General features: G+C 44.8%; 4 protein-coding genes across 4 annotated transcripts in view; 3 read left to right on the top strand and 1 right to left on the bottom strand.

The window, feature by feature from the left end:
• Nucleotides 1–184: 184 nt before the first annotated feature.
• LOC122762600 (E3 ubiquitin/ISG15 ligase TRIM25-like) lies at nucleotides 185–2,089 on the bottom strand. The gene is made up of 2 exons (XM_044017782.1): nucleotides 1,392–2,089; nucleotides 185–656 (listed from the first exon to the last, which is right to left on the bottom strand). The coding sequence occupies exons 1-2, from the start codon at nucleotides 2,087–2,089 to the stop codon at nucleotides 185–187; spliced, it is 1,170 nt and encodes a 389-aa protein (XP_043873717.1).
• A 2,181-nt stretch (nucleotides 2,090–4,270) lies between these two features.
• On the top strand, nucleotides 4,271–9,092 carry snrpa1 (small nuclear ribonucleoprotein polypeptide A'). Its single transcript, XM_044017779.1, has 9 exons — nucleotides 4,271–4,470; nucleotides 4,741–4,888; nucleotides 5,788–5,866; nucleotides 6,050–6,096; nucleotides 6,191–6,293; nucleotides 6,461–6,540; nucleotides 7,377–7,452; nucleotides 8,091–8,184; nucleotides 8,795–9,092. The coding sequence occupies exons 1-9, from the start codon at nucleotides 4,389–4,391 to the stop codon at nucleotides 8,986–8,988; spliced, it is 903 nt and encodes a 300-aa protein (XP_043873714.1). The 5' UTR covers nucleotides 4,271–4,388; the 3' UTR covers nucleotides 8,989–9,092.
• A 386-nt stretch (nucleotides 9,093–9,478) lies between these two features.
• On the top strand, nucleotides 9,479–15,312 carry selenos (selenoprotein S). The gene is made up of 6 exons (XM_044017777.1): nucleotides 9,479–9,728; nucleotides 11,484–11,615; nucleotides 11,840–11,946; nucleotides 12,693–12,782; nucleotides 14,621–14,714; nucleotides 14,825–15,312. Exons 1-6 carry the CDS (start codon nucleotides 9,629–9,631, stop codon nucleotides 14,902–14,904), a joined length of 603 nt encoding a protein of 200 aa, XP_043873712.1. The 5' UTR covers nucleotides 9,479–9,628; the 3' UTR covers nucleotides 14,905–15,312.
• A 2,678-nt stretch (nucleotides 15,313–17,990) lies between these two features.
• chsy1 (chondroitin sulfate synthase 1) overlaps nucleotides 17,991–18,056 on the top strand; it is an 18,860-nt gene continuing 18,794 nt past the window's right edge. The window contains exon 1 of the mRNA XM_044017781.1: nucleotides 17,991–18,056. This exon is cut by the window's right edge and continues 797 nt beyond it. The gene's annotated coding sequence lies outside the window, so the exon portion shown is untranslated.

Genomic DNA, 18,056 nt, shown 5'->3' with positions numbered 1-18,056 from the left:
AAAAGATGCAAACATTCCTGATTTATTTATTGATGTGTTCATGTTTGAATCTGCTGAAACACTCACTTGTCTCACTTAAATCTCACATATTTCAAAAAGCAAAGAACAAATGTTCTCCTCACACAAGATCATCACAAGGTTCAAACACAGAGTTTAAAGTCACTGCTCCTGAAAGAACTCACGTTTATTTGAGTTTACACAACTCAGCTGTGACTCCAGGTGAATAAGCATAAAAACTAACTCCAGCACAGAGAGGCTCAGTGAACGTGGTCTGGACTCTGTGGAGCAGAGTCATGGTGTCAGAGACTCTGTAGAAGGACAGAAGACCTGCTCTGTGGTCCAGGTAAACGCCCACTCTGGAGAACAAACCACCTGAGAGGTCCGTCCAGAAGCAGTTGTGACCAAACTGACACCAGTTTTGGTTACAAAATAAAGCCCAAGATTTGTCATTGTTTCCAAATCCACTTTTGTCTAAATCTGAATCTGATCTTGTGATGTTCTTGTACGTCACTGCAACATAAACTGCTCCTCCTTTCCACTCCACCTCCCAGTAACAACGTCCAGTCAGACTCTCTTTGCTCAGGACCTGATAAACATCAGTGAATCTGTGTGTGTGATGAGGATAAGACTGAGCTTTCTTCATAAATCTCACTTTTCTGTTTCCCTCAGATAATAACAGACGTGTGTATGCTGTGTTTGGATCCAGTGTGATTTCCTGTGAATATCTGAGGAATTCAGCTCTGGTCTTTGGTTCTGGTTCTGTCAGTGAAACCTCAGTCAGAGCCAGGGAGATGTCTGTCCACGTCTCGGTCACGACGTCCTGCAGTTGACCTCTGACCTTTGCCACAGCCGCTGTCACGTCCTCAAAGTGTCTCAGAGGACGGACGTTGATGGTGGACGAGTGTGTGGATCAGACCTGGGCATTTTACGGCCTGTGGGCCACATACGGTCAGTCATAAACACAGATGAACAAGTATTTATGCTGCGCATGCAATACAACTGTGTTGCTTTTATTTTGAAAAGCCTCATGTATGGACGCATGTATCTGCGTCTGTCTGCACAGCAACAGGTGACGCTAGCCAGTTACACCTGGCCACCTAAAAATGTCGGCCCACGTAAAACAAAAGAAAAGTTCATTCCGAATTGTGTGTTTTAAACAAGACATGGACTGCTAAATACTTCTTTACAGGCATCAAAGGTAACGCCGTGTGCTGAGTCTGTGGTTCACAAGTCGCTGTGTTTAAGGATTATAATCTGAATCACCATACGCATTTATCCCAAGCCCGGATAAATGCAGAGGGTTGCGTCAGGAAGGGCATCCGGCGTAAAACTTGTGCCAAAACCAAATATGCGAATTGAACCTATGACTTCCATTCATTTGATATTTTGACCTTCTGCTCTGCAGGACACGCATCATCTCAGTGAACTTCTTGTCTGTGTTCTTCTCGGCTTCATCAGCAGAGAGACTAAGAGTCTTCCTCTCCTGTTGAAGCACCTTCACGTCTCCGTCTCTGTCCCTGAGTCTCTGCTGGACTTCTTCTCGACTCAGATCCAGGTCTCTCTGCTTGTTCTGCATGCACTGCTGATCAGTGCGGCAGAACAAGTCCATCATCTTATCATGCTGAGGGCAGATGTTCTCCTGGGGGTTCTTGGACGGCTCCACCAGCTTGTGTTTCTTAAACGCATGTGACTCATGATGAGGCTGGAGATGTTCCTCACAGTAAGAGGCCAAACAAACCAAACAGGACTTGAGAGCTTTCAGTTTCCTGCCAGTGCAGATATCACAGGCCACATCTTCAGCTCCAGCATAGCAGTGATGATCAGGAGCAGCGTGGAGTCCAGTCTTCTTCAGCTCCTCCACTAAATCTACTAACATGATGTTTTTCATCAGTATAGGCCTCGGTGCGAAGGCCTCTCTACACTGAGGGCAGCTGTAGATCCTCCTCTGCTCCTCTGAGTCCCAGTGGTCTTTAATACACTTCATACAGTAGCTGTGTCCACAGAGAATAGTCACCGGATCCTTCAGTAGATCCAGACAGATGGAACAGCAGAATCTTTCTTGGTCCAGCTGATTTCCTCGCTGCACCATTTCACCTCCTGATAACGGCGTCAGAGTTTCAATGGTGAGCAGAAGAACAGGAGTTTCCCTGTCACTCAGATTTCAAGAAGAGGAGGCTCTTGAAGGGACAGCGTCAACTTTCATTGTGCTGAAACACAAACTGTGTGTGATCATAAGAACATTAGTGACCAGTCAACATTTACTGACACTTTTTACAGCTGGTCAAACACGTCTGTGTGTGTGTGTGTGTGTGCGCGTGTGTGTGTGTGCGCGTGGACCTTTAAGAGAGAGTGTGGCAGCAGGTGATGACGCGTGAACATGTGATCTTAACTGTTGATCCTCTGGAGTCGCGGCTCGACTCTGTGTCTCTCCCTGATCTCATTTAAAATAAAAATGACATTTCATGTTTAATGCAGTTGTAGAACTGACACTTTTGAGTGAGTTCATTTCTTTTTCAGTCAGTTGTAGTTTTTTGTTGTAGCAGTTTTATTAGTTGTGTTATTATTCATCAGATTTGATGGACTTATTTAATATTTTAAATGTTTGATGTAACTGTGGAGGAAATGGAGACGCATCAGCGACGGTGTTCAGCCTGCTGGAAATTATGATGAACAATAGTGACTTCCTCTTCTTTGTCTTCTTCTAAAGTTAGATTTAATCTCCTCACCTGGAAACACCCTCATCCTCCATCTCACAGTAGATGGGTGAAAGAGCTGCTACTGTCCATTAGACTTTCCCTGAATGGATCCTTAAGTTCATCTGAGAGGACCTGGAGACCTCTTGTAAAACATATTGAATGTTTTACATCTCTGCCTGATTGTGACGACTGACAATCCCCCGCGTGTATTTGTTGTATGTTGTATTGATATGATACTATTGGCTGTTCAATATTGGACAGAATGGGAACCACCCCATCTCCTTGAATGGGGTGGTCTTTTGTTACATTGCTCTGCTCTGTTGTTTTGTAATTGCTTCCAATAAATAAAAATAAAAAAACATGAAAGCTACAGGTCACTCTCTCTTGCACAGTGGACCACGTCCTCTTGGACGTTCCTTCAGTCATTTATGGCCTCTGAAACTCGTTCTGCCTTTAATCTACTGAACGTGAGCGGAATCCTCGCCCGCCTCGGGTCTGGACGTGCATCGTTGTGCAGGCGTCAGCTTTTCCACTCATCGCACAAAAAACATCCCACAGGAAATCAACGGAGAGCTCAGATCAAAGACGCGCAAGCTTGTGTTGTCCTGGCAACCAGAGCCATCAGAGAAACCTTCTGGTAGTTTCATCTCTATAAACCGGAGACGATGTCCACACCGCGCTCCAGGTCATTCCTCGATGATGTTTAATCAGTCGTATAAGAAATACTTGGCGGTAAAAAACAGGCCTATTGACAGCAGGACGAGGTAGGGGATGGTCGAGAAGGCCAAACACCTGAAGCAGCTGCTCATGTACGTCTGCTCTTTCTCCTCAAACAGGACCTTGATGTTTCTGTAGAGGCAGAGGACAACAGCGGCCTCCACGACTGGGTCTGTGTCCAGCAGCATGTCCTTCACCTTGTCTCCATAGTCCCTCTGCAGCTCCTGGACCACGTCGTTGGACAGCTGCCGGGACTCGCTCAGGTCCGGCAGGTGACCTTTAACGAAACTGAGACCTTTGGTTGTGTGATTCATCAGACGCCTGATGTGGAGGATGTTCTCCTGCCTGGACAGACGCTGGAGAACACCCGTCCTCTGGAGGACGTAGAAGATTGTGTTTCCGATGAACAGACGCGCCTGCATCTCTGGAGCGTCCAAGCACTGGTTTTCTGTCACCGCCATTTCTCGTCGTTATCCGCTCCGTAGCTCATCTGCGTCTGTTCTTAGTTATTATTGTGAATGCATGAGTGTGAGGTGAATATGACTCGTGTCACTGCAGATAAAAGGAACAGGTGACATCACACCTGAACCTCCGACACAAATTGCATCATCAATGTGCAGGAGTGCAGCACAACGTTTGAAAGTGAAGAGTGCGTTTTTACACATTTTACACATAAACACATACACACACGTGTATATTCCGTGTTTCGATGCACACTCCATACCAGGTGGTGGCAGTAATGCACCAAATTGTGTCAACCGCCATAAAACCTCGAAAAAGACGTGTTTTGCATCCTCCGGTGCGGTAGGTGGCGTTACGCAGCCTCACGCAGCCTCACGCAGCCGCGAAGACCCGAGAAAAAGGAAGCGGTTCCGGTGTTTAGTAGCGGAATCGTCAGCGTGTGATCTTGGTAGCGTCTCTGTTTCGTTTCGGTACTTGTTCTCGTGTTCTCGTGTTCTCGTGGCCGTCGTCGTCATGGTGAAGTTATCCGCGGAGTTGATCGAACAGGCCGCTCAGTACACGAACCCCGTCCGAGACAGAGAGCTCGATTTACGAGGTAAATTCTGCCGCCTTCCCGCCGCTGGTTGCTAACGCTAGGCTAACGCTAGCATCCTGCGGCTACAGCACAGGTTACATCCTGCGTTCAAACTTCAATCAATTAACTTCATATTTACGGGAATGTATTTGAACGTTATGTATTAACAGCTGATGAATAAACAACAGTTAACACGTCTGTATATTATCACACATGAAGATCACTGACTGAGAAGCTTGTTTTTGTTTGTTTGTTTGTTTGTTTGTTTGTTGTATCCTCTTCATGTCACAGGTTATAAAATACCAGTGCTTGAAAATCTTGGAGCGACTCTGGACCAGTTTGACACAATTGACCTTTCTGACAATGAAGTCCGAAAACTGGACGGTTTCCCTCTGCTCAAAAGACTGAAAACACTGCTGGTGAACAACAACAAGATTTGGTGAGTTCAGATTATTTCTTAATCCTGCTTTAAAAAAAAAAAAAACCAGGCTGTGTATCGCTATTTTAAACATTTAAGATTCTGAGAGCAGATTTATCAGTTTCAGGCGAACGTGCAGTTTGTTATCAGGATTCCACACTAACTTTTGGTTTTTTTAGCAGCACAAAATTTTGGCGCTCCCAAATGTTTCATTGCTTCGCCTTCAACGCCATCAGGTCACCGTTTTATCGTTCTCCGTAACTTTCATATAATGTGAATGGTCTTTAAACAAGAATAAGGAGGAGGAACTTAAATGCTTGTCGTTATTTGAAGCACGACTATATGTAAAAAGAAAGTGTTTAAAAAGCTTCACTGAGGTGAAATTGAACATTTCAAAGTATTACCGCCTGCAGCTGGGAGAGGAGGGGCCACGTTTTCCACACACTGTCACGGCACATGGTGTGTTCTGTAGACGGAGGAGTGGTCCAGGCGTGACTGATCCCAGCAGCACAGTAACGTCACAGTCTCCAAACAACACACAAGTCATTTTTAAATACACACACAACTTAGAGCAGTGAACGGAACCACAGCCAATCAGAGGCAAAGACCCGCCCCCGCTCTGTCTCTTATTGGTTTAGACCACGATGTGATCCTACCGTGAGTGTGAGTTGGGTCACAGGAGAACACGGAGACGATGCGCTAACGAAAGAAATTTACGTTTTCATCTGGACGGTGTCGGGTGCAAAAGTCTTAAAAATCTTGGTCTGTTTTATTCTAGACTTTTATTTAAAAGGCCCAACATAAATTCAGGAGTTACAGCCACTTCATTAAAACCCTCCCGTTTCAAATCCTCATGTGTAACAAATAAAAAAGGGCAGATACAGAATAACTCACTTCTGAACGTCTTCTATTCCATTCAGTCGCATCGGTGAGAATCTGGAGCATTCGCTGCCGACTTTGACAGAACTGGTTCTTACGAGCAACAACATTCAGGAGCTGGTGAGTTTCATCATCCATCTCCCGCTTTATCCTCCACATGAGAGCCACAGGGGGGCGCTGTGCCAATCTCAGCTGACATAGGGTGAACAGTGGAGTCGCACCAGGAAAGGTGGAGCAAAATAATTCACCTTTAAGAAGCTGAATATTTGTTAATGCCAGTGTATTGTGCCTCCACATGTGCAGGGGGACCTGGATCCTCTGGCCTCAGTGAAGACGCTGACGCTCCTCAGGTTTGAATCATCGCGACTTTAAAACGTCTCACGTGCTGTGTTGTACTGTTGTTGTCGTCACTGTACGTGTTTGTAATTGTAACTGAACTTTCAGCTTGTTGAGGAATCCAGTGACCAACAAGAAGCATTACAGGCTCTACGTCATCAACAAAATCCCACAGATCCGTGTGCTGGACTTTCAGAAGGTGAAGCTAAAGGTACGAGTTCCAGGTTCAAGTCGAAGGTGCCACAGTTTCTGTTGCAGCTCCGCGTTCAGAAAGCGTGTTGGTGAATTGTGTGTTTTTCCCTGCAGGCCCCTGACGCTCAGGCTCTGTTATTAACCAGGCTTTTTGTCATTCACTTTGATTGTGTGATATCGTCATAGGAGCGCCAGGAGGCGGAGAAAATGTTCAAAGGCAAACGAGGTGCTCAACTTGCAAAGGATATTGCCAAGCGAACAAAGACGTAAGATAAAAGTCCACGTCAGACAGCAGCTCCTCAGAATGTCTGGATCCTGGCTGATGGAGAGGAAACGATGAGACAAAGGCTGTAAATGAACAAACACACTATCAAAAACATCTTAGTCTCTTTGCTTCAGCACATTCACTTAAAAACTCATAATCCATTCATCTTCTTCAGTTTGGTCCAGAAAATGTTTTTGTCAAACCTGGAAATTATGTTCTCAAACATCTTGTTTTCATTCCATTTCTAATTGTAAAGTTTCTAAAGTTTCTAAAAATAAATGACAAAGAAAAGTACAGACACGCCAGCATGCTAACACATGAACGTGCAGCTTAAATAGTACACTACAGCGCTGTCCGTTTTGGGGGCGGAGCTTTGACAAAAGGGGCTGGGGTTATGGTTAGGCTCTGTCGGATTTACAGATTGTAGCTTTAGGCCACACCCACTCAAATGGTGTATGAAGTGCATGGTGCAGTGAAGTGCTGTAGTACCATGCCAGGACTGTGAGTGGCGCTGTGACGCGTACGTTTGTAACGGTTTCCGTTGGTTTCGCGTGCGTTTAGCGAGGTCGTCTTTTTACCCCGTCACTCTGTCTTCACTAAACAGCTGGGTTTTTTTTTAATGGATGTGTTGAAGGTCAGAGTGTGAAGGAGTGAACTTACAAACACTCCACAAATGTCTGATTTGAATCTTGAGCCTGAAGTCGTGCCCTGAGGCCAGGAGCTGCTCAGGACTGCTGTCTCTGGACTCACTTGAGAAAAGACACTACACTTGGTCAGCTTGGTCAGAGAAGCCGCGCTCGCTTCACACGTTTCTAACGTACGTGTTTTTCCTCTCAGGTTCACGCCCGGAGCAGCAGCACAGCTTGAGAAGAAGAAGGCGGGGCCGTCTCAAGCCGACGTGGAAGCCGTCAAGGTCGACTTTAAAACCGTTAACATTAGAACATTTCAAATCTCAATTATTCAACATTTGTACAACAAAGATCCACTTTAATTTCATTTTCCCTCTGAAACACGAATATTATCTCAGCACCAGAGTTTACGTCCATGTGCTCGTTCACATGGCGACAACACTGTCGTTTTGGTAGTTTACCCACAATGCCCCACGCTGTAGTCCACTTCCTGCATGTGGTTCACGTGAAGCAGGAGAAAACCTGTTTTTTGTGTAGAAGCGTCTGCGTCGCGAGCTCGTCCACGTGTCAAAGGTCACTGGTGAATGACAGAGGTCAGAGGTCAGAGTGGATACGCAGCACAGAAAAGAAAAGATCCCGCGTTGACTGAACCAAAGCCCCGCGTGCTCCCGTTACGTCGTTCACCACGAACCACAACGTTGTTTTGTTGTTGGAGAAATGAAACCAGAATCTTCAGTGAAGTCATTAAAAATCTGACCGCAAAGACGCAGCGCCCCCTTGTGGCCTAAAATAAACCACCGTGTCTGTGAAATGAAATGTAAAAATGTCGTTTGATCATGTGACTTGTGTTTGTGTGTGAAGGGAACTTTGGTCACGTGATGTTTTTTCCAGATAAATAAAGTGTCCCATGTTTGTGTCACAGATGGCCATCGCCAACGCGTCGTCTCTGGCCGAGGTGGAGAGGCTGAGGGGGATGCTGCAGGCCGGTCAGATCCCAGGCCGAGACCTCAGACCAGGTCTGTTTTTAATCTTTGGTTTCAGGTGAATTTTAGAGAGAATTAATTCTGTGGTCGTCATGTCGTCACAGACGCGTGTACTTGTCGTTACTGGAACTCCAAGAGTGTTTGTGATGGCCAGAAAATTCAAAAACTACGTTAAATTAAAGCGTAATCTCAGGATTCTGACTTTATTCTCAATTTAATCTGAGGATTCTGACTTTAATCTCAGTTTAATCTGAGGATTCTGACGTAAATCTCAGTTTACCTCAGGAGTCTGACTTTAATCTGAGGATTCTGACTTAAACTTTAATCTGAGGATTCTGACTTTGATCTCATTGTATTCTGAGGATTCTGACTTTAATCTCAGTTTAATCTGAGGATTCTGACGTAAATCTTAGTTTATCTCAGGAGTCTGAATTTAATCTGAGGATTCTGACTTTAACTTTAATCTGAGGATTCTGACTTTAATCTAATTGTATTCTGAGGATTCTGACTTTAATCTCAGTTTAATCTGAGGATTCTGATTTAATTCTCAGTTTAATCTGAGGATTCATGCGGTGTTTTTTTTCTTGTGTACATTTCTACAGTTTGACTGATATTAATTATGAATATATGTTTGTGATGTCAGGTGCTGGGATGGAGGAGGAGGAGGAAGAGCAGGAGGAGGAGGAGGAAGAGCAGCAGCAGCAGGAGGAGCAGCAGCAGGAGCAGGGTGAACAGATGGAGACTCACATGGGAGGAGGAGCTAGTGAGAACATGAATGAGGGAGATGAAGATGAAGATGAAGACATGGACGAAGAGCCTCATGTCAACGGCTCCTGATTGGCCCTGGAAACATTTCACGTGTTTTCTGTCGTCGTTTTGAGTTGATTTTGTTAACCCATTTTTTTTTTTGTAAAATGTCATTAAACAGATTTTGAATATTATTGATACATGATCTTTTTCTTTATATGGGGGGTGTGGTTTAAACCAGATTACTACAGATGAGTCTTGAGGCCTATACATAAACAAAATGATGCAACTAGTTATTGTTCTGTCTCTGCAGAGACATATTATTTATATATATGTGTATATATATACAGTGTTTTCAATCAAAATAATGAAAATCAGAATGATTTTAAGATTATTTTTCATTTATGAATGAAACATAAACATGTGAACAGCGTTAAACAAACTTCCAATCAAATGTTTTCACTATTTGTCTCCTAATGTGAACAAAAGAGGAAGAGGGGTCGTGTTCCACTGCTCCTGCAGGGGGCGTCAGTGTGCGAGCCGCCGCTTAACACGCTACAGAAGAAGAAGAAAGTGGACGAGTTCAAAGACAACACGTCACCTGTTTGTGTTCGTCTGTCAAAGATGGCGGACACGTCTGCGCGGATCACTCACAACTAACCAAAGAAACCAGCTCGTTTACCGCGTTAACCAGGTCAGCCAGGGCTGTTCGCTGCCGTTGTGTGACGTAATGGACGGAGATGACGGAGTAGAGATCACTGATGACGACACTTATCAGGTGGAAACAAACCCGCCTAAGAACCAGGACCTGAGCTCGCTGAGCATGATGGGTAAACTTCTACACCACGACACTCACTCACTCGCACACTAACTGTCAGTGTGTTTAACCGCCGTGGTTATTTCTTAACTAGTCTGGTTCGTTACTGTTAGCTTCAGTAGGCTAGTTAGCACGGTTAAACGGCGACAGCTTCTTCTTCTACGTTTTTTTTTTGCTCTTCCGCCGCCAAACTCGTCGTCCCGCAGTTTTGAGAAAAAACCCGCAAACGCTTTTTCCCGTTTTACGATCTGAACGTGCGCTTCGGTCGGGATTAGTGTGATATGACTTTTCTAAGCGTTTCGAGTAACCATGGCGACACAAAACTGCGAAGAATTTCCACGTACACATGAGTGAGAAACGATCAGAACCCAGCCCCCTTTGGAGCGTCACACGTCACGTAGTTGAAACTTTAAACGGATCACAAGACTTGAAACTTAAGTCAAAGTTTTGATACATTTTACGGTTTTTAAACAATTGTAGTCTAAGCTTTGTACATTTTTGGACGGTTTCAGATTGTATAATGTCCTACAGTGATGACGTCACTCACACTCAAACTGAGGTCCATGTAAATAATGACAAACTTCTCCTGCCCACACAAACACGGTGCTATGGTTGTCGTCTAACCCTGTGTGTTAAAATCACAGATCGTCCCGTGAAATCCTGTCACTAACGTTGTTACGTCGTTCTTGTGTTGACGCGTTTGTTGTATGACGATCTTGTTGTTGGTTTGTTATATGATCTCGTGTTGGCGTGTTTGTTGTATGGCGTCGTGTTAGCGTGTTTGTTGTATGCGGTTGGGGTTTGTTGTATTCTCGCGTTAGCGTGTTTGTTGTAGCGATCTGCGTTGCGTGGTTGTTGTATGATGCGTGTTGGCGTGTTGTATGGCGATCGTGTTAGCGTGGTTGTTGTGTGACGATCTTGTGTTGGCGATGTATGTGATCTGTTGGCGTGTTTGTTGTATGGCGATCGTGTTGGCGGTTTGTTGTATGAATCTCGCGTTGGCGTGTTTGTTGTATGCGATCTCGTGTTGGCGTGTGTGATCGTGTTGCGTGTTTGTTGTATGGCGTCGTTGTTGGCGTGTTTGTTGTATGGCGATCTTGTGTTGGCGTGTTTTGTATGATGATCGTGTTGGCGGGTTGTTGTATAGCGTGTTAGCGTTGTTGTTGTATGGCGTCGTGTTGGCGTGTTTATTGTATGGCGATCGTGTTGGCGTGGTTGTTGTACGTGTTGGCGTTGTTGCGTGTTGATTTGTTGTAGCGATCTTGTGTTGACGTGTTTGTTGTATGACGATCTCGTGTTGACGTGGTTGTTGTATGCGCGTTGTGTTGTCGTGTTGGCGTGTTTGTTGTATGCGATCGCGTTGCGGTTTTGTATGCGATCTTGTGTTGCGTGTTTGTTGTATGGCGTCGTGTTGCGGGTTGTTGTATGGCGATGTGCGTTGTTGTTGTATGACGTCGTGTTGATGTGTTTGTTGTATGATCTTGTGTTGCGTGTTTTGTATGGCGATCTTGTGTTGGCGTGTGTTGGCGTGGTGTTGTATAACAATCTCTTTGGCGATAGCGAGCGTTGTTGTTGTTGCGTGGTGTGTTGTATGACGATCTCTGTCGTGTTTGTTGATGTTCGTTGGCGGTTGTTGTATGACGGTGTTGATTGTTATTGTTGTTGATGATTTGTTGTATACGGTTGTTGTTGTTGTATGACGTCGTGTTGACGTGTTTGTTGTATGACGATCTTGTGTTGACGTGTTTGTTGTATGACGATCTCGCAGCAGGTGAGCTTCTGTCTCAGTACGGCTGGTTCCTGCTGCTCGGCTCTGTGCTGCTTTACCTGCTCGTCCAGTACCTGAGCAAGAAGAGATCCAGCCAGGGTCACCGCAGCCCCACCGCGCTGACCCCGCAGGGTGAGTAATAATACAAACCTAATCACAGTTTAATGAAACTAATTTTGTTGACAGTGAGATCATGTGACGCAGAGATTTTGTGACATGAGTCTTTTTCTCGTGTCTCTATAAATGACGATGTTGTTGTGACAGATTTATTCCACAGTGACCGTGTGTGTGTGTGTGTGTGTGTGTGTGTGTGTGTGTGTGTGTGTGTGTGTGTGTGTGTGTGTGTGTGTGTGTAGATGCTGCTGTTGTGGAAAGACGACATGAGGCCATGGAAGCTGCTCGCAGAAAGATGCAGGAGGAGCTGGACGCCAAGGCGGCCATTTTTAAAGAGAAACAGAGACAGGTACAGAAGTGACTGTGTGTGACTGTGTGTGTGTGTGACTGTGTCTGTGACTGTGTGTGTCTGTGACTGTGTGTGTGTGACTGTGTGTGTCTGTGACTGTGTGTGTCTGTGACTGTCTGTGACTGTGTGTGTGTGTGTGTGTGTCTGTGACTGTGTGTGTGTGACTGTGTGTCTGTGACTGTGTGTGTGTCTGTGACTGTATGTGTGTGTGTCTGAATGTGTGTATGTGTGTGTGTCTGTGACTGTGTGTGTGTGTGTCTGTGACTGTGTGTGTGTGTGTCTGTGACTGTGTGTGTGTGTGTGTCTGTCTGTGACTGTGTGTGTGTGTGTGTGTGTCTGTGACTGTGTCTGTGTGTGTGTGTGTGTCTGTGACTGTGTGTGTGTGTCTGTGACTGTGTGTGTGTGTCTGTGACTGTGTGTGTGTGTCTGTGACTGTGACTGTGTGTGTCTGTGACTGTGTGTGTCTGTGACTGTGTGTGTCTGTGTGTGTGTATGTGTGTGTGTGTGTGTGTCTGTGACTGTGTATGTGTGTGTGTCTGTGTGTGTGTGTGTGTCTGTGACTGTGACTGTGTGTGTATGTGTGTGTCTGTGACTGTGTGTGTCTGTGACTGTGTGTGTGTGTGTGTGTCTGTGACTGTGTGTGTGTGTGTCTGTGAGTGTGTGTATGTGTGTGTCTGTGACTGTGTGTGTGTCTGTGACTGTGTGTGTGTGTGTGTCAGAGCTGAACTCTGAACTCTCATCAACAGCAGGAAGAAGAGAAGCGGCAGCAGAGGATTGAGGTGTGGGAGAATCTTCAGCTCGGAAAAAGTAACAAAGGAGCAGCCAAACTTTCTCAGGTGAGTTTCTGAATGACAATATGAGACGTGCAGATCATGTGATGCTATTCATCGTTATTGTTCAAACGTGAAAATGAATAACTGTTTCTAGTGGAAGAAGAACTGTAATAAGGCACTTTGAACTGTAGAGGGCAGCATTACACCCATGAACAGCCTGAGGGAATTATTATTATTATTATTGTTATTATCATTATTAGAAGAAGAACGTTAAGGATGAGCCTGGTGTGATCCAGAGTATCAGAACACCTCTCGGGGGCGCCACTGTGGATGATCCACAATTGATTCAGCAGAGGATTTTCTCTCAGAAACAAACCTTCACTCAGAGTCAAGTTACATTACATGTCATTTAACAGACACTTTTATCCAAAGCCACTTACAATAAGTGCATTTAAACATTTGTGTACAAATAAGAGCTCGAAGTAAGTAAGAGCTTCAAATAAACCAAACTATGAAGTGCTCGTCATAAGTGCCATGTATATTGTCGTCGTCGTCTTAGTCGAGGTAGAGTCAGAAGAAATGTGTTTTTAGTCGGCGTCGGAAGATGTGGAGGCTTTCAGCTGTCCGGATGTCGATGTGGAGATCGTTCCACCATTTGGGAGCGAGGACAGTGAACAGTCTGGAGTTCTCCGATCCTCTCAGTGAGGGGGCAGCGAGCCGGTTTGCCGATGCAGAGCGGAGTGAGCGGGCTGGGGTGTAGGTTTTGATCATGTCCTGGATGTAGGCTGGACCGGATCCGTTTGTAGCATGGAACGCAAGCACTAGAGTCTTGAAGCGGATGCGAGCAGCTACAGGAAGCCAGTGAAGGGAGCGCATGCAGGACATGGCACATGCAGGAAGACCAGCCAGGAGGGAGGTGCAGTAATCCAAGCGTGAGGTGACAAGAGCCTGGACCAGAACCTGTGCCGCCTTCTGGGTTAGAAGAGGCCGAATCCTTCTGATGTTGTGCAACATGGAGCTGTTGCAGCAATGTTGGCAGTGAGGGAGAGATGGTCGTCAAGTGTCACACCCAGGTTCCTTCAGTATGAGAAGGAGTTACCACAGAGTTGTGGAGGGTGATGGTCAGATCTGTGGTGGGAGAAAGAGAAACTCAGTCTTGTCCAGATTGAGTTTCAGGTGATGGTCAGACGTCCACTGAGAGATGTCGGTCAGACAAGCGGAGATCCGTTCTGCTACCTGTGTGTCGGAGCTGGGAAAAGAGAGAATGAGTTGGGTGTCATCGGCGTAGCTGTGATAGGAAAAACCATGAGAGAGAATAACGGAACCAAGAGAGTTGGTTGAGTTGGAGGAGAGGGCCCAAGACAGAACCCTGAGGGACCCCAGTAGCTAGAGGACAGGGTTCCAACACGGATCCTCTCCAGGTTACTCTGTATGTTCGGTTTTGAAGATAGGACGAGAGTAGGGTAAGTGCAGAGCCTGAGACACCTAGTTCTTGAAGGGAGGAAGTCAGGATCTGGTGGTGAACTGTGTCAAACGCTGCAGAAAGGTCCAAGAGGATGAGCACAGAGGAGAGAGAGGCAGCCCTGACTCAGTGACCTGCTTTAAAACCAGACTGAAGAGGATCAAGAAGGTTGTTCCAGTGAAGGTAGCAGGAGAGTTGATTAAAGAGAAATTTGGAGAGAAAAGGAAGAAGAGAGACAGGTCTGTAGTTATTTACTTCAGACGGGTCAAGGGTGGCTTTTTTAAGGAGGGGGGGTCACTCTGGACTCTTTAAGAGAGTCCGGAAAGCAACCAGATGATAGAGATGATTAAAGTCAATGATTAAACTGGTGAGGATTCAAACCAGCAACCCTCCTGTCCTCAGAGACTGAGAGTGAGTGAGTTTATGTGTTTGTTTACAGAAGAGTGAAGATGTGACTTCATCATCATCATCATCATCAACATCATCATCATCCGTGAAACCAAAGACAGAGAAGAGGCCGCTCCGCAGCACAGGTATCATCCTGTTTCTGACCTTTGACCCTGGATATTAGATCTGTGTGTGTTTGATAATCAGCACATTTATTCTATGTGTGTGTGTCTGTGTGTGTGTGTGTGTGTCTCAGACTACAACCCTCTGACTGGAGAGGGAGGAGCTTCTTGCTCGTGGAGACCCGGCAGGAGAGGACCATCATCTGGTGGATGAGGTTAAAGAAGGTCAGAGGTGCTGGGTCTGTGTGTGACCTTTGACCTCTGACCTTCTCATTGTGCACACATGACTGACTGAAATAAGCCGACGACGTCACCTGCTCTTATAAGAACCTTTTTTTTCACATTTACTTTTCCCTCGTAAAAACGTTGAATTATGCCTTTAAAGTTTCACTGAGGGGCGGAGTTAAAGCTTTTCATGACGTCATTCCTGTCAACGGTGCGCCACCTGCAGGTGTGACTGATGAATTTCACAGTCTGTGTGCTTCCTTATCTGTTCTAACACCAGCAGCTTTCGCTGGAGGGGCGGGGCAAGATGTCATACGATGACATCATAGGATGTCAGTTACAGAGGGTATATGTATTCATCATTAACACAATCTAAATAAAAGTAATTTGGGTAAAATCTCTTGTGATTTTTCTGTCGTTTAAATAATGACATATTTATTTGTTACATTTTTGGCTTTTTGTTTTTACTTGTTTTGAATCCAGCTTTAATTTGTTTGAATGCTAAATGCTGCTTTCAGCTTCCATGTGGTGTTTGAGCGTCTGCCTTCAGGCCGTTCATGTTCTCCTTGTTGATCAGAGACAGAAACAAACCTGCTGCTCATTTAACCGTTCAAATCTATTCACAAGACACAATCAAACTATTGCCTCAAGCCACAAAACAACCTCTGATGTCCTTTCTATGGAACAAGCTGATGTTGCTTCTCTGGTCCTCACGTCTTTAAAGAGCTTTTTAAGGGTTAAGGCTCGACTTTAGAGTTAAGGTTAGTTTAAGGGTGAAGTTGAGGGGATAGGAAATAATAAAAGTTAGCAAAGCAAAGAAGAGTGTGTGAGTGAGAGAGTGTGAGGACATGTCTGCTCCCCAGGTTCTGCCTTACAATGACAGTTTATGAGTAAAGACCTGGTTAAAGGTCAAAGGTCAGGACAGACAAGCAGAGACAAAGACAAAGCCACCTGTAACACACACACACACACACTCCTGTGAGAACAGACGATCACTTCACGGCTTTGTTTCCTTTGTGACCTCTGACCTTTTACCACTCACTTCCTCCTTCATTTTCCTCTCAGGTTGTTGTTAAAAGGTTATAAAAATGACAGCTGGGTTTTTTTCACATCACTGGTTTTCTCTGTGGACTTTGGTGTGGGAGAGTGAACACCCACATTTGATCCACAAAAGACTTAACCTGCGTCAGTTTAAGTCTCTGATGTCTGCGTCACATGACCTCGTCTTTATCTACGTCACATGACCGCGTCTTTATCTACGTCACATGACGCGTCTTTATCGTCTCGGTGATGGCGTCTTTATCGTCACGTCTTTATCTCGTCATGCTCGGCGTCTTTAGGCGTCTTTATCTCGTCACATGATGGCGTCTTTATCGTCACATGACCGTCTTTATCTCGTCACATGCACCGTCACGTCTTTATCGTCCTGCGATCTACGATACTTTATCTACGTCATGATCGGCGTCTTTATCTACGTCAATGCGGCGTCTTTATCTCGTATGACGTCTTTATGCATGACCCGTCTTTATCTCGTCACATGCTGATGTCTTCATCCTACGTCTCTACGTCACGTCTGACGCGTCTTTATCTACGCGGCCCGGCGTCTTTATCACGTCACATGACGCGTCTTTATCTACGTCACATGACGGCGTCTTTATCCTAAATGCCATGACGGCGTCTTTACTCGTCACGTCACATGACGGCGTCTTTATCGTCACATGGCCAGCGTCTTCGGCGTCTTTATCACGCGACCGGCGTCTCACATGATCATGACGGCGTCTTTATCTCGTCACATGACGCGTCTTTATCTACCACATGATCACTTTATCACATGACCATGCGTCTTTATCTACGTCACATGATCGCGTCTTTATCTACGTCACATGCTCACGGGGACACAGGAGCTGCTGGTCCTCTGCTGCCTCGTGTGGTCACTTTGTGTCACTGTTAAGTTGAAATTAAATATTTCAAAAGCCGAATTCATTAAAATCAGACATTAGAACTTAGTGATGGAGGCAGCAGTGGATCCTGTGTGTGTGTGTGTGTGTGTGTGTGAGACCTTAAAATCACTGATTTTATCTATAGGGTTTGGTGTGGAAGAGTGAGTGTGTGTGTGTTCTTGTATCTGTCACCTCTTGAGGACCTTTTTTCTGTCATAAACACTGACCTTATCAGGACCAGTAGTCCTCATGGAGACCAAAACCTGGTCCTAATGAGGCAGAAACTAATTTCCGAGGAACTGGTTAATTTGAACTGTGGTTAACAACAGCTCACACAATGAGGCGAAGACCACGTGGGGGCGCTAGAAACTAAAGAGCAGGTTAAGAGGCGTGCTGCGTTTACTGACACTCTTTGTTGTTGTCATGTTAATGTGGCTTTCAGCAAAAACAGTGAAGAGACTTAATTCTTATAAACTGACGTCTTTGAATTGTGTTTAAATTTGACATTTTCCGACTTTTTTTTCTCTCAACATAATGATGATAAGTGTTAAGAATGTGCATCTTTAACAATATTGACATGGATTTTACTCAATGATTATTGTCAGAGATTTAACCTTACAAACACAGATTTACACAAAAAAACATAAAACATTATCATTTACAGTGTCACAGACTACAGGTAAAGGTAATAAATATAATACACATGCTTTTCCACATCTGTGAATGTAGAATATAGAAAGATAAAAGCTATTAACTTGATAGAAAAGAGAATAAACTAAACAGTATTAACATTAATCACCAGAATATGTACAGTATGAGATTAATATTTACAGTGTAATCAGGATTACACTTGAGATCCATGTACACAAAATACATGTTCACTTAAACACAAGTTTACAGTAAAAGATATTTTTTATACTAAAACAGATTTACGCTCAAATAAAAGACAGTTTTGTACTGAAATAAACGACTGATTTTCATCAAAACACAGATTTACACTAAAATAAAACAGTTTTACAGTAAAAAACAGATTTATACTGAAATAAAAAGACAGTCGAAAATACACTAAAACAATTACGTAGTTATATATTTACAGTAAAATAAACAGTAAAAACAAAAAGAGGGGACATTTCCCACAGCACCTGAACGCAGCACCGCCAGCTCCAATGGCTCGCGCGGATCGACGCGGCAGCCAATCAAG

This window comes from Solea senegalensis, unplaced genomic scaffold (genome assembly GCF_019176455.1).
Source record: "Solea senegalensis isolate Sse05_10M unplaced genomic scaffold, IFAPA_SoseM_1 scf7180000015816, whole genome shotgun sequence".
Classification (NCBI taxonomy): domain Eukaryota; kingdom Metazoa; phylum Chordata; class Actinopteri; order Pleuronectiformes; family Soleidae; genus Solea; species Solea senegalensis.
The sequence above is the reverse complement of the archived record's forward strand: the minus strand, read 5'-3'. Positions and strand labels throughout refer to the sequence as shown.